The sequence below is a fragment of the Gallinula chloropus genome (assembly GCF_964237585.1).
Source record: "Gallinula chloropus genome assembly, chromosome: 18".
NCBI classification, from domain to species: domain Eukaryota; kingdom Metazoa; phylum Chordata; class Aves; order Gruiformes; family Rallidae; genus Gallinula; species Gallinula chloropus.
The window spans coordinates 1618226-1631784 of NC_140103.1; the positions used below are offsets into that span (position 1 = coordinate 1618226).

Genomic DNA, 13559 nt, shown 5'->3' on the forward strand with positions numbered 1-13559 from the left:
GACATACCATTCTCCCCTCGCTCTCCTCATGCTGCTTAAACAGTTTTGTTGGTTTTCTTGAGGTATGAGACTTGAGTACAGCATGAAACCAAAGCTGAAAACTGAACTATAGGGGAGGTAATCGTTGGGACCTGCTGGACAGAAAATTTGCTGGTTTGAGATCTCTAGCTGGATGATAGGTCTGTGGCAAGACAATGCTGGCATTTGCTTCTCTTAAACACTCTTAATATGCTCCTGCTGTGCCTCTTAGCCAGATTTCTGTGCCTGACATCGCAGTTTTCTTTCTTGAATGTTTTATGGTCTGTCTTGGCACCTTACACCTCAATTTATGGTGAGAAAGAGAGAAAGAAAAGGGAATCATCAAGACACATAATCTTGTTTGTGGATGATTTGTCCAGCAGATAACGTTTGAGGCTTTTGTTTCTGTTTTAAAACAGTGTTGCTAGCTTTTCTGTCTTGTATGACTCCTCATGCTGTCACACATCCTCTCAGTAAATTTCATAGATGTGATTTTTCCCTAACAAGCTTTATTTGTGTAGAAATATGGTACATGAGGAGCGATTCAAGAGTCAGATCCTGAATCTGAAGTAGCTGTCAGTCGGGTATGTGCTCTGTCCTAATCCAGATGTGAAGTTACTTGTTTATAGGGGTTATATTTTATGTTAATCTTTTTTATGCAAATCATCTCCAATGTTAACAAATTTTGTTTGATAAGCCTGAAATCACCTGGAGAGAGAGGAAGGAAGTTTATTTCCATTTTACAGCTGGCAAATTGGAGGGCAGAGAGAAATGAGCCAGTAATGGTACGAAAAAAACAGTGGCAGGGATTAAAAGTAGATCATCTGCCTTGGGCCTGCTTTGACTGATACAGAACAGCTTAAAAACACACTACAGAGTGAAGGCTTCAGGAAGTATAGCTGTATTTATGCTCTGTTGGTTCTGTCTGCTGGTGATATTCGCTTTATATTCAAAGGTATGAGTCAGCTTCCCAAAACATTTGAGCGGGAGACATGATGAATGTTCGTGTATCAAAGGCACTTATAAAAGCAGAGGCCTTGGGCCAGGAGGAGTTGGAAACCCTTTGAAAGCTGAATGCTCAGGCTGCCATGTGATGCTAAAAAGCATCCTCTTTGAATCATTGAGTGGTGCTGATGTGCCTCAGAGGGAACATGACTGTTGTGATGTGGGTATCCTGCATGGTGATGTCACTGTGAAGGATGGACTCTGCAGTGTCTGGGGTGAGCCAGGGCACCTCTGGGAATTGGTGTGGAAGAACATTTCATTCACTTAACAGACGTGTGTGCCCATGTATGTACACACACCCACATATATACACCCAAATTTAAAAGCTGGGGCTCACTGTAAGAAAGAATAACATCAACAATTGAATCCATTGGTCTGCCTGTTGCTGCAGTTGACTCTTCTGTTTCTCAGGCATTTCCTTTGTTAAAATTCTTTTAATGAGCATCATGTAATTTCTTATGAGGATTTTATCTGTTAATGCAACCTTAATAATATAATAAAAGGACATTAAACGAGCATAAATATGGATTTTTAATCAGTCGGTCTGATTTATTCAAAATTCTACATTTCTTATCAATAACTACACTTTAAAACCCAGATTAGGAAAAGTTTTAGCAGTGTCAGACTTTGAAGTTGTACATAATGATGGATGGAAGGGTGCACAGAATGCTACCTGAAATGTTAACAAACTTCTGGGAGTTATCTGGCTCTGTGTCAGATCGATGTGGTTAATGAGTCATGCAAACATTTAGCACAGACACTGTGTAACAGCAAAGCATGCCCTTTTTCACAAGATTTAAATTATATGAAAGATCTGTAAATGCATTGTGACTTCAGAAATAAATTGGATTCATTGCAAGAACTGCAGGGCAAGACTGTAAGTTTCCCAGTAGTATGTGTTGTGTTTCAGGAATACCAGGTAATTTAGCAGCCTGGAATGGTGACGTTTTCTTGGTGGTGATGTTCTGGTGTATTTTTGTATCACTGAGTCCTATATTTCAAAATACCTGTTCCCACATTTTATTTTGAAAATGCCACTTTTTGCTCTCTCAAGAAGGGTTTAAATCCTGGGAAACCAAACAGGCAACAATTATACTGCAAGTTGGAACACTTTGATTTGTATTTATTTAACTCATTCATGGTTTTGTCACTTAGGAGACATGTCTTTCAAAATACATGTGTAAGTCCCAATTTCATCTTCAAAGATGACAGCTTTCTTATAAATAAAACTTAGAGCGAACACGTGAATCTCCTCAGTATCAATACATTTCCATACAGCCCACATGCTTCCCAGGTGTCACTGGCAAATTTCTGGGAGCAGAGAGACTGAAACCTTATGAATCTTCCTGTCAGAAGGTCCATTGAGGTGGCAAAGCCAGTATTTTGCCACAGTGAACTTGATGAAGAGATAATTGCAAATCAACCCCCCCATGTCTATTTTCCCCTGGCCAGTGGGTACTGCTGCCCTACAAACACAGCCATGCAGCTGCATATCTACATCTTCAGGCAGAATTGGGGATTACTGGCTCCTTTTGCCGTGCCCCTCATCTGGGTGGCATCAAAGGGACTTCAGTGCTCCTTTAAAACCCTTCTAATTCACAGGCTTTGCAGCAATTGTGTCGTCATGGGCTGTGTTTTGGTGTCGTGGAAGGATGGGTGAGAGGGGGAAGAAGAGCCGTAGAGAAGACAGCTTATGTTTAGACAAAAATATCATGCTAATCAGCACAGATGGGATGAGAAATACAGAAAAAGTACATGATAGTTTAATAGGTTTTTGGCAAAATGTGTTGGGTTTTTATTTTTTTCCTTCTTCCTCTTCTATACCTGTCTGTGGCCACAGCTTTTCAGTAACAAAGACCTGAATGATTGTTTTATATTAACATCTTTGAAGCTAACCATAATGAGCTTAGTTTTTGTCTATCTGGATGCTGGTACAAAAGTCTTCCAAATACAAGGCTTAATTTTTCTGTAGTTCTTTGTGTTTGGATGGCAAGCTGTGGAACATATTTTTGCACAGTATGAAGCATCTTGGCAGACTTCTCAGGCCAAGTATTGGTGGTTTTAGAGTTATCTTTGGATCTGTCAAAAGTGCTAATAGGCTTTGTTGAGCTTCTTTAAGTTTCTAAATCATATTTGCTTTTTGCTTTTCTGCACTTTTTTATTTAAGGATGATTAAGATTGCACTTGAATTCATGACTAATCTAATTTTGCTCTTGTGTGCTTTCTGTATAAGGCTGTCTTTATCATAGAGCAATCCTTTCATATCTGTAAGAAGCTGCTTGGAAACAAATTCCCTAATTCAGCTTTTTTGGGTGTATTACCTTTTCTTCCATCACTGGTGTTTTGTGGTTTGTTGGAGTATTTTTAAATTCTGTGTTTTAAGAAGTGAAAATTCCCTTTTTTGAGGGCTGGAGTGGCTGCACTCCTGTGCAGCAGCTTGCTCTGTTTTCTTTTTTGAATGCCAGTTATTTACAATAATTTTTACATAAGAAGAAGGCTGTGTTGCCTAGGAAGTGTGTATGGAAAGCTTCAGGAGCTTTACCTGCCTGGATCTTTGTCTGTCTTGCTGCACTTTAAAGGCAGGTTGCAAATGTGCTTTGCTTAAAGTACTCTTCTACCTCATAATTTTCTTTATAAACATACTGATCACTCAAGGAAAATTAACTGAAATCAGATGTTTGAATCCTGCCTCTTCATCTGAGATGGGCACGCACTGAAAGTTTCAGAGAGAGAGAGAATTCCCTGTCTCCTTCCTCAGTTTCCCCAGCCCGAAGGAAGTGCTTTGTGAGCAGTTCAGACAAGCTGAGTACCTGCTTTTAGCTTGTGTAAAATCCCATGGGGATTTAGAATTGCTCTAGCCCAGCCTGAGCTTGCATTGCAATTTGTCACATGGGAGTTGTCCTCTAAGAGAGCTGGTTTTATTGTTGGGTTGGGAGATCTTTTGGGTGCTTTATCAGGCAGATTTGAAGTTTCCATAGAAGTGACAGGATGTATTTTTTTCCTGGAGAAATATTGTGTATTTAAAAAGCTGTATGTGAAACATCATCAATTTTATTATTCCAAGGCCTAGTTGCCCAAAGGTTTGGGGAAAGACACTGCAATTAAAAACTGCTCTGACATAGGATGACATACTGCTTGCTTTCGCTAAGCCATGTACTGGAGGTAGTGCAACAGGAGGAGGAAATTTGGTTGGTTTGGGGTTTTTTGTTTTGTTAAGGACACTTGTTTTTGTATCATGAATCAAAAATTATTTTCTCTCTTCCCAGAGAAATCTGACAGAGTATTTTGTAGCAGTTGATGTCAACAACATGCTGCATCTCTATGCCAGTATGCTGTACGAACGCCGCATCCTCATTTGTTGTAGTAAGCTGAGCACTGTAAGTAAAATGCAGAATAATTTATTCACAGTCCTTTTTTTTTCAATGACAGCCATTTATTGGAAATGATCTGGTGCTCTCCAGGTCCCTCCCCAGCCTCAGCAGTGCAACTGATGCTCAATTTTCTGATTCTGTGTCATGAATTTACTCAACTCCTGTTGGCCTCTAATGTTCAAAAGAAAAAGGGGTTTGGGTACAGGAATTCTTGGCATTGTTTGGTACATAAAGGTACAGACATTTATGCTGTAGTCAAGTCCCTTTTTCATAATTTACTTGACAGGATAAAGGAAGAAAGATAAATGATACTGTCAGATGGATGTTGCTGTGACCTTCTCTGGATGGACTGGAGGAGTGGGTGAAAATACATTGGCAGTCCATGTTTTTGCAGTTTTGTTTGATAAGGTGTAGTCTTAATGCTACTTAGGCTCCATCAAGGGTCTGAGAGATGAAAGCTACTGGATACTCCAGGGTACAAATGGCTGGACATCAAAACAGGCACACGGCTTGGTTTAGTTCAAAGTTTCGTGTTATGTGTTTCAAGGTTTAGCAGTCAATAAGATTGTGATTTTCTTTATAAAAGAAAATGTTAAGTTTTCCTTCTGTTTGCTCTGTAAATGGGTATTGATTGCTTTCCTTTATGAATGACGAGCATGAGATGGTTTAACGAATTTTGCTTTCTAGTGCTGTGGCCTGAGCACTTGAGCAGTCCTTTCTGAAACCCAGGCTTCCATTTCCATCCGGTGTGGATTCACTAGTGCCCCCCTGTATGGCTGTGACCCACTTTAAATCTGCTCTGTGGAATTGTAAATGCTATGGAAGGCTGAAGTGATGTAAATAAAATCATGTAGGGATGGTCTGTCGATACAGGGCAGGAAAATGAAAGGGGGTAAAGACTTCATAGTTAATCTCAGCATAACTGTTACACTACCGTTTTGAAAGGTAAGTGAAACTGGGAGAGTTAGACTTACCTCTGAGACCTATTCATATTTACTAACTATTTACAGTCAATCCCACACTTAACCCGAAGAATTTGCATATTACAAACTTCAATAATATACAAAACTTGTAAAATCTAAACTTTTACATCTGCCAAGTGTTCTGTGTCCTCCCTCCTCAAGTAAGCAAAGATGCACCCAGGCCTGGTAATGGAGTGAAATGAGAGAGAGGTGTTTATTTCAAAACCTAAAGAATAGTAAATTATCAGAGAGGAAAGAAGAGAGGGGCTATCCAAAGCATTTCAAAATTTGTGTGGCTGGTTGGTTTAATCTTTCCCTTTGTGACAGAGCCTGGGAAGAAGAATTACTTACCTGTCACTTTGCCTTCCTTAATGAGCCATTTCACAAGTAGGGTTGTGTTTTCTTTCCTATCTTTCTGCTATTTCTCTTCTTTTTGCCTCTGTCCAAGATAAAAGCATGTCTGGTTCTTCGGTAGGGAGGGGTATTCATACTGTGTGTTCTTAGCTTACAACTTTATATAGAAACTGCTCCAAGACTGGAGTGACAGTGTAAGACAGGTTTGAAGTGTTGGGCTGGAGCCAGTGATGCCTTGCCTGCACGCTCTGCTCTGCGTGTTCCAGCAGTAGGAACAAGCTGCATTATTTTATTTCAAACTGTGCTCAGCGGAAGCCAAGACCTTGTAACTGGAAACGTACCAAACTGAGAATTCTCAAAAGTAAAGTGAGGGTGGTGTGGTGGCGAGGGGGATTGGCTTCTTTGTTTTTAGGGTTTTAACAAAAAGTGGAAGGGCCCTGTTTGCAGTTTGTTTCTCTAAACTTTGAGAGTCGTGGCACACTTCGTGCTTAAGGCTTAAATTTAACATCAGGTAAGAGAGAGAAAATGAAACGGTCTGGGTAGAAAGTCTGTTCTAGAATTCTAACTGAATTCTGTGCTTTAATGCATCATATGAAATTCAGATTTTTGATTTGAAATACCCTTAATAGAGTTAAGTTGAAGATTCAGACATAACTGAATGAGGCTGTGTTTATTAGGTGTTTTACAAACTGTGTGTACTGAACCTGTGGAAGATTTATTGCTGTTTTCTTGGATTCTTTTCTTTGGTTCCTACAAAAGGAAAATGAAATAATGTCTTAAAATATTAAAGCAATTGTTCATGTTAGATCACAGAATATGTAGAAATTTAACTACTCCTCTATGAACCAAAATGCCTAAGAACCCATGCTTGGCAGAAGGCCACCTGCTGTGCTGGGAGCATCCTGTTGCACAAATGAAAGCAGAACTTCCCTCTCATACAATATTCTCTCCTTGACTTGCCATGCTCCCTGCCTAACAGGGTGTGTTAGTGGTTTGTGCTGGGCACAGCAGCCTGTCTCTCCTAGAAAGGTGGCGTCCCCAAAGCCTGGTGACTTTTAGAAGACTTAAACCTGTGAATTCCTGCAATGGTTCTGTGTGGCTCCCTCACACTGAGGTGAATTTGTTTACATCATTTTTCATTGCTTTTTTGAGTGTTAGTACAAAACATAAGATACCATTCTGACATGGATACTCTTTTGTTCCTGGGAGTTGAGAGCTTGTCATGGGAAGCTCTGACGTGCAGCCTCCTGCACCCCAGGTAGGTTCTGACACGCTGTGGGGCTCTGCACATAAGCAGTGGTGGCCCTTAGGAAAAGGCAACATATGATTAATACTGTGCACCAAATGTCCTCGTGATGCAGCTAAGAGCTTGCACAGTTCTTGTTCCACAGCAGTCCTACAGCTCCTGTGTTAAACACACGAGCTCCTCGTAACCTGCCAGGAGAGGCCTTCCCCGTCATCCGCAGCCTTTGCATCGGGCCTGCTTTCGCTGCTTCATTCTCACGTAGCTCTGTCTGCAGCTTCCTACTTTGTGGCACTGAGAAAGGCAGAAAAGCCCTCTTGCAAGCAGGCAGAAGGTGGTGGTTTTTCCCTGTGTGTATGTTGTGCATCTGTAGCCCCATACTGCATCTGCCAAACTGGCAGTGCGTGTGTGTCAGGAGACAGAGGGTGAAACGCTCTGGGAAATGGCCTGTTGGGCTTCCATTGATGATGTTTATGTGGGTGACAAAATCCCATTGATTTAATTGGGTCAGAGAAGGCTTTTAGAGTATTAAATACAAAACTGAGAGGAGAGAGGTAGTCGTCGGTGCTGCCTTCCATAGCTGTCTGCTCCTTTCTCCAGCAGGAGCTGCAGGAAGCTGAGGGAGTGGAACTAATCTTATTTCAAAATGCTGGATTCCTGTAGTTTTGACAGTTGGGCATTTCTCTGGCTGCCTTATTATTAAGTGCTTGTTTTCTGTATGGCAATCGCTAATCAGGTGAGGTCTCCAGCAAATATGCTATTTCTTTTTTATGAGCCCTTATCTTGGCAGAGTTGAAGGACAGTGCTGGTGCTTACCCATGGTAGTGTGTTATTTGAATTCATGCCAGATAGCAAGGTGGGAGTACATCTCAAAAATAAGTGACAGGTTCTGCTCAGATGTCTGCAGTGTTGAGCATTATGTCTGTTTAATCTTTTCTTGCTGAGTTTTAAAACCAATGGGAGGGGGGTTGGGAAGGGGCCTCCTTGGATTACTGAGTTCGCTCCTCTACAGCAGCAGCCATGTTGTATAATGACGCCAGGAAATAATCCCTTTGATCTGCACAGAAGCAGCTTTTAAGTAAGAATTACATTTTTAAACAGTAGTTTTTCCAGACATCTTTTTGATTTGGAGAGCCAAACCAGGAAACATAAAGGTTTTAGGAACATGGAGCAAAAACTACAATGGGAAACATGCCCTTTTTTGCTGCTGTGTGCTTTGGAGCAAGGCTGTGCCGTTCCTCTAACCTGTGAGAGAGGAGTAGGGATAATAGAAAGGTAAATTGAAATATAATGGGATAGAGATAAATCTTTAGTGTTTTGTGAGTCATAAATGTAGAATAAATTAAAGATTTTGTAGCTTCTAACTTTAGCTCTAATTAGTGTCCCAACATACTAATCTTTCCATCCCATATGGAACATAAAATAATGGTCACCTGCTGCAGCTTCCCAAGCTGCTGTTTCCTTAGGATAGAGGTTCAGATCTAGTCGAGGCACAACTGTGCCTCCAGATTTTATCAGTATTTCTTGAGAGAGTTTAATGAAATATGGAAGATACTGAAGTGGGTGTTAAGATGGATAGAGGTGACACAGTACTGTTTGTGCAGATGAACACTGAGAAAGATTTTGGCCAAATTATCCATGGTTCAGTATGGTAGAGAGCTGGTAAAGAATGTAGGCCAAGAGATGGATGTGATAGGCAAGGCAGAAACCATGGATGGAAAGAGATTTTCTTTGCAGTGCTCATAAGTGGGATGACTTTACAGCAGTCAGCAGCTTTCTGTGAGGAGGAGCTTCATTGCTGCTCCCCAAAATGCAGCTGCTGAAGTCTGAAGAAAGTAAAATCAAAATAGATCAATCTACAAAAACATCATCTTAATACTCATTTGAAGGCTTAGAAGCCAAAAAATTATTATAAAGGGAGCAGAGAACAAAAAAAGAGGGCATAATGTCACTGGATTTGTTTGTGGCTTACTCACGTTGTGACTATTGCAGGAGTTCTACCTACTCCAAATAAAAAATGATGAAGCAAGACAGTGAAAAGTACAGAGGAGAGTAACAAGAGCAAGCAAATATACAAAATAATCTCTGTTAGGCAAGGCAGAGTAGGTTAGAGCTGGTAAGATACTAAGGAGACAGGGAACTTGATAGAAACATAGAAAGTGGTTCGCCCTTCCAAGTGGTGTGGCCCTTGGAAAATAAGGACATGATTCTTTATTGTCTCAAAATGCTCCAACTCAGAGCACACATTAAAGTAACAATCACAGTATCTTTAAACTAGGTTCTGACATTTCAACTTGAGGGTTTTTGTGTCCGAATTTTTACTACTAAGGTGCTGTGTTTACACCTGGCATCCTGGGTTTCGGGTTCTACATGATTTTAAAAAAACCCAGTGTCTATTTTGAGCTGTAAATTGCAAAGCATGTTTTGGTTCATCTTTATAGTCACTTTTCTGCTTTGGAGAGACACCTGCTTGCAAAGACCATCCCTCTCCCTGATCCCTACCTGCACTGCGCTGCGGAGCAGCACAGCAGCTCTCCCCAAAAATCCATGTCCCTTGTCTCACTCCTTACCCAGGTGTGTATTGTTCTGAAACTTAACAATAACAGAGAAAATCTGTGCCTGCCCTTCGATTTCTAGTCTCTTGATCTGCATTTCACCAGAACCCCCAGCTCCGTTACTGGCAGGAACTGCACTGGAGTTATCCCGGAGGCTTTGGCATTGAACACGCCAAACTGCGTCCAAGCTTGTAGAGGATTTTCCCTGACATGGAGCCTTAACAGACGGTGTTAGCTCTTCCAGAATTTTCTTTGCCTGTCATGGGTTCCCTATGAAGTGGTACATAATTCCATAGTCTGTCTTAAGGAAAACAATAACGAGGGTCATCTGAATCAGGAATAATGTCACGTGTGCCTTTGCTTAGTTTCATCTCACACACCGTCAGGCTGCCACAAGGGCCTTGGTCCTTTAGAATTTGTCTATTTGGTATTTGTAAGCAGTGTTCTCCCTCCTCCTCCTCTTGTCCAGACAAGCATGACATGCTTCGTTTCATCGTGCTTCACATCACTGGTAGGCTGCTGTTGAGTATTGTCTTCAACATGTGTCTCCCAAGAGAAACACATTGTAGTACCTGTGCTGGGTATCATTTGAGATTAAAAGCCACTCTAAACTGCAGAACACTGTCAGGGTGGATGTGATTGCCTGTCACCCCTTAGTCTTTTCCTTGTACATGTCTGTCTGTATGAGTGTTCTGACTTATTTATTTTCTATGTGCCCAAGTGTGTGTGTGTTCATATCCTCTTCTTACACTATTTTGACTGTAGCTTTTGATGAGCTTTCCTCACAGACCACCATTACCACCTTCTCCATTTTAATATCCTTAGTGAATGTGACAAATATCCTGCTTATCTTCTTTTCCAAATGATTAATTATCGTTTGAAATAGGATTGAGAGGCGTAATTTCCTCCACGGCTCGGTGAGGATTCTCCCCACAGCTTGACTGGCACCTGTGTTTCCTATTTGTCATCTTTTTCATTCAGTACCTGCCAACATCAGAACTGTTCCAAATGAGTTTTTAAAAATGTAACTGTATCAAATGATTTGGTGAAGGGAAATTTTGTCAAAATCTCTTTTAAATAATAAAAATGCAATAATTGAATTAATTATGCAGTATATGCTACTCGCACTGAGTCTTCCTGAGCTCAAACATCTTTTCAGTTTGTGTTGTAATTTCGATGCAGTTTTATGATATTTAAATGATGGTAATTACCAGGATTGAGGGATTTGCCTTTACTGTTTTTTAGTTCCCTTTGTGTTTTCATTTCCATGTTTCTGTTGCTTTACAGACCACTGGGTGTTCTTTTCAGGTTTTGTTTGTTGAATGAACCATGTTCTCAGCTGTTTACAAAGTCAGCCAATGACAACCACCATAAACCAGTCCTGCTTCACCCACCATTACCCCTTTTTAAAAAACAAAACCAGTGTATATTTTGTAAGAAAGCATGTTGATATGAAAGCAGAATTGAATCTTTGCTTTTATTTTCTAACTACCTCTTTAAGCTTGGGGGTTTTTGTCTTATTTATGATCCTGTTTTAATATGTGTTTTTCAGTTAACTGCCTGCATTCATGGGTCTGCAGCTATGCTCTACCCGATGTTCTGGCAGCATGTTTACATTCCTGTTCTGCCCCCACATCTATTGGACTACTGTTGGTAAGGCTAAATATATGTGTGTATGTATCTATTTTATATATATATATATCACTTAGATTCATAACAGTTTTCACATTTTTATATAATAAGTCTTAAGTCCTCTTATGATGCAGCCGTTCTCTATAAATATATAAGCACATTAAGGAAGGAAGCAACCAACCTAGTAAGTAAAAAAAAAAAAGATTATTCTCATGGCAAGATGGAATTTTGTATCAGTATGTTTGGAAATACTCTAGTATCAGTGGTTACTCTGGAATGCTGCAACTTAGATATTGTGTAATTCAAATTGTTTTCAGATATCTGTGTAAAATGTTGACATTTGAATTAAGACTCCAAGGGTGGAGGGCATGGTTGAGGAGATACTCTGTACTCTGCTTTCTCTGCTTTCTTGAGCTTCTGGGGGTGGGGGAATGCTCTTCATTTTCCTGGGATCATCTTTTGTTACCAGCACATGGTATTTACCTTATTTAGGGGAACGAATATAAACCTTTCCAAAACTTACTCGTTTGTCACGATGGGACAAATTTTAGCACAGTCTATGAGCTACCTCACCTGATGTCAAAGCTGGCTCTATTTAGACCTGTTGCCTTCCTGGAGTTCCTTCCAACCTATCCTGTAATGATTCTACACTGTGTGGGAGGGGTAAGAAGCCTCCTAAGCCTCTTCTCAGCTGGCGGCTCCAGATAAGTGTGTCTGTAGGTCTCCCACTCCATGGTTAACAGTTCAAAAGCTGGTCTACAGGGCCCCTCAGGCAGTATCTCTGCTTTCACTTTCTTTTCTATTGACCATTTACCTGATCAGCCACAACATCATCTCTGCCCTTTGCTCCACTCAGGAGTGGTGGGTGAATGAGGCTCGGAGTAGTTAAGAGAGGAAGTTTAAGGTGATGCTGCTTTTAGTTGCTCAGCTGTTACAGACTGAGGGTAGGAAGCAGTGACTTGCCCTGGGTTTTACTCCCACCGTGCACATAGCAGGGAGATGAGTTTGCCTAGAAAGAGTGGCCTTACCCTCAGCTTCCTGGAGAAGTTGAACTTTTAAGACCTGTTAGAGAGGTCATGGCACTGCTGCCTAAACACCCAGGGGTGGGGTTAGTAAGGCCAAGGCCTGGCTGGGCACAGCTGGGGGTTGTGAAGGGTGATGAAAGGCATCTACAGGCCCTGGAAGGAGAAGGCACATAGTCCAGTAATGAAGGACACGGGAAAGGCCGAGGGCCTCAATCCCTTTGTCTGGACTGGCAAGGTCTGCTGGCTGGCCTTCCGGGCCTCCCTGTGAGGCAGAAATCTTTGTGGGCCCAGGGTGCCTGGCACACTTGGGGAATGACTTGCACACAGAAACAGCCTCCCTCTGCCCCGAGCAATATTAGAAGCCCTTCTCCAAAAACACCAAGCTGAAGCTTGCCGTGCCACATGATGAAGTGTGGCCCTTAGTGTGTGGTTGGCTGGGTTTTTCAGTGACAGTGGTTCTGGGTGACGTTTCCTCTGCGTTGAAGAGCAGAGGGACCTGCCGGGATAACTAGCATTTTTAAGTGAAGTGCTGGGAGCTGGAACATGTAGATTTAAAGGAAGCTTGTTCCTCTGCAGATGATTTAAATGTTAAGTATGTGCCTATGTCGAGGATACACGGAATGGAATCTAAAAACTATTATCTCCTGTAGAAATGAACCTTCAATTTACTCACTGCACAGGAAGGGCAGATTCTAGTCATTTGCACTGCCAGCGGGTGCCCTTTCTCTGCATAATGGGCTTCGCATGTGTAATTAACACATGAAGGCGGCTGCTGCCAGCTTTTCCTTCAGGTACATGCTGCTAGGAGTTTTCAGGACAACGATGTGGACCACAAGAGGCTTTTACGCTGGGTTTGAAGATTAGGTATTCATCGACTTTCTGACAAAGACATGTTAAAAGGGGCTAAGTCCAGATCCCGCGGTTGGGAGCAGAAGTGTGCAAAAAGCAAACACTTGGGCAGTGTACCCAAGGAAATAAAGACACAAGTCATTGAGCTTTACTGAATGAATTCTTTCATGGTGTAACACCCTGTCCTACCACGAACGAGCCAGATAGTGTGTGAAAAGTATGATTTTAAAACGAACCATTATTAGGCAGATTGTAATTGAATGCTCACAAATGCAACAGCTGATTACCATAGCCAGATATGAACTTTAATTGGAGAGGTAGCTACACACACTCTAATTGTTTGAATAAGTCAATTTAGCAATAATTTGTGTGCCATAAATACATTTCTCAAAATAGAGCCTATCTATTTTGTAACCATGTGAACTCAGAGATGTCATTTGTACCTAGGAGGACTGAGAAATCAGCTCCTTGGGGCAGTGTTATTGCTTATTGGTGTCTGCCTCTGGAGGGAAATGACCTGAGATTATTTAAATAAAAGAGTTTAA

General features: G+C 41.3%; 1 protein-coding gene across 1 annotated transcript in view; it reads left to right on the forward strand.

The window, feature by feature from the left end:
* Positions 1-13559, forward strand: part of DENND1A (DENN domain containing 1A) — a gene marked incomplete at its 5' end in the record, with an annotated part of 188530 nt that overhangs the window by 79621 nt on the left and 95350 nt on the right. Inside the window, 2 exons of the mRNA XM_084272711.1 lie at positions 4290-4400; positions 11061-11161. Of these exons, the coding sequence (XP_084128837.1) occupies positions 4290-4400; positions 11061-11161 (212 nt within the window). The remainder of the gene's footprint in view (positions 1-4289; positions 4401-11060; positions 11162-13559) is intronic.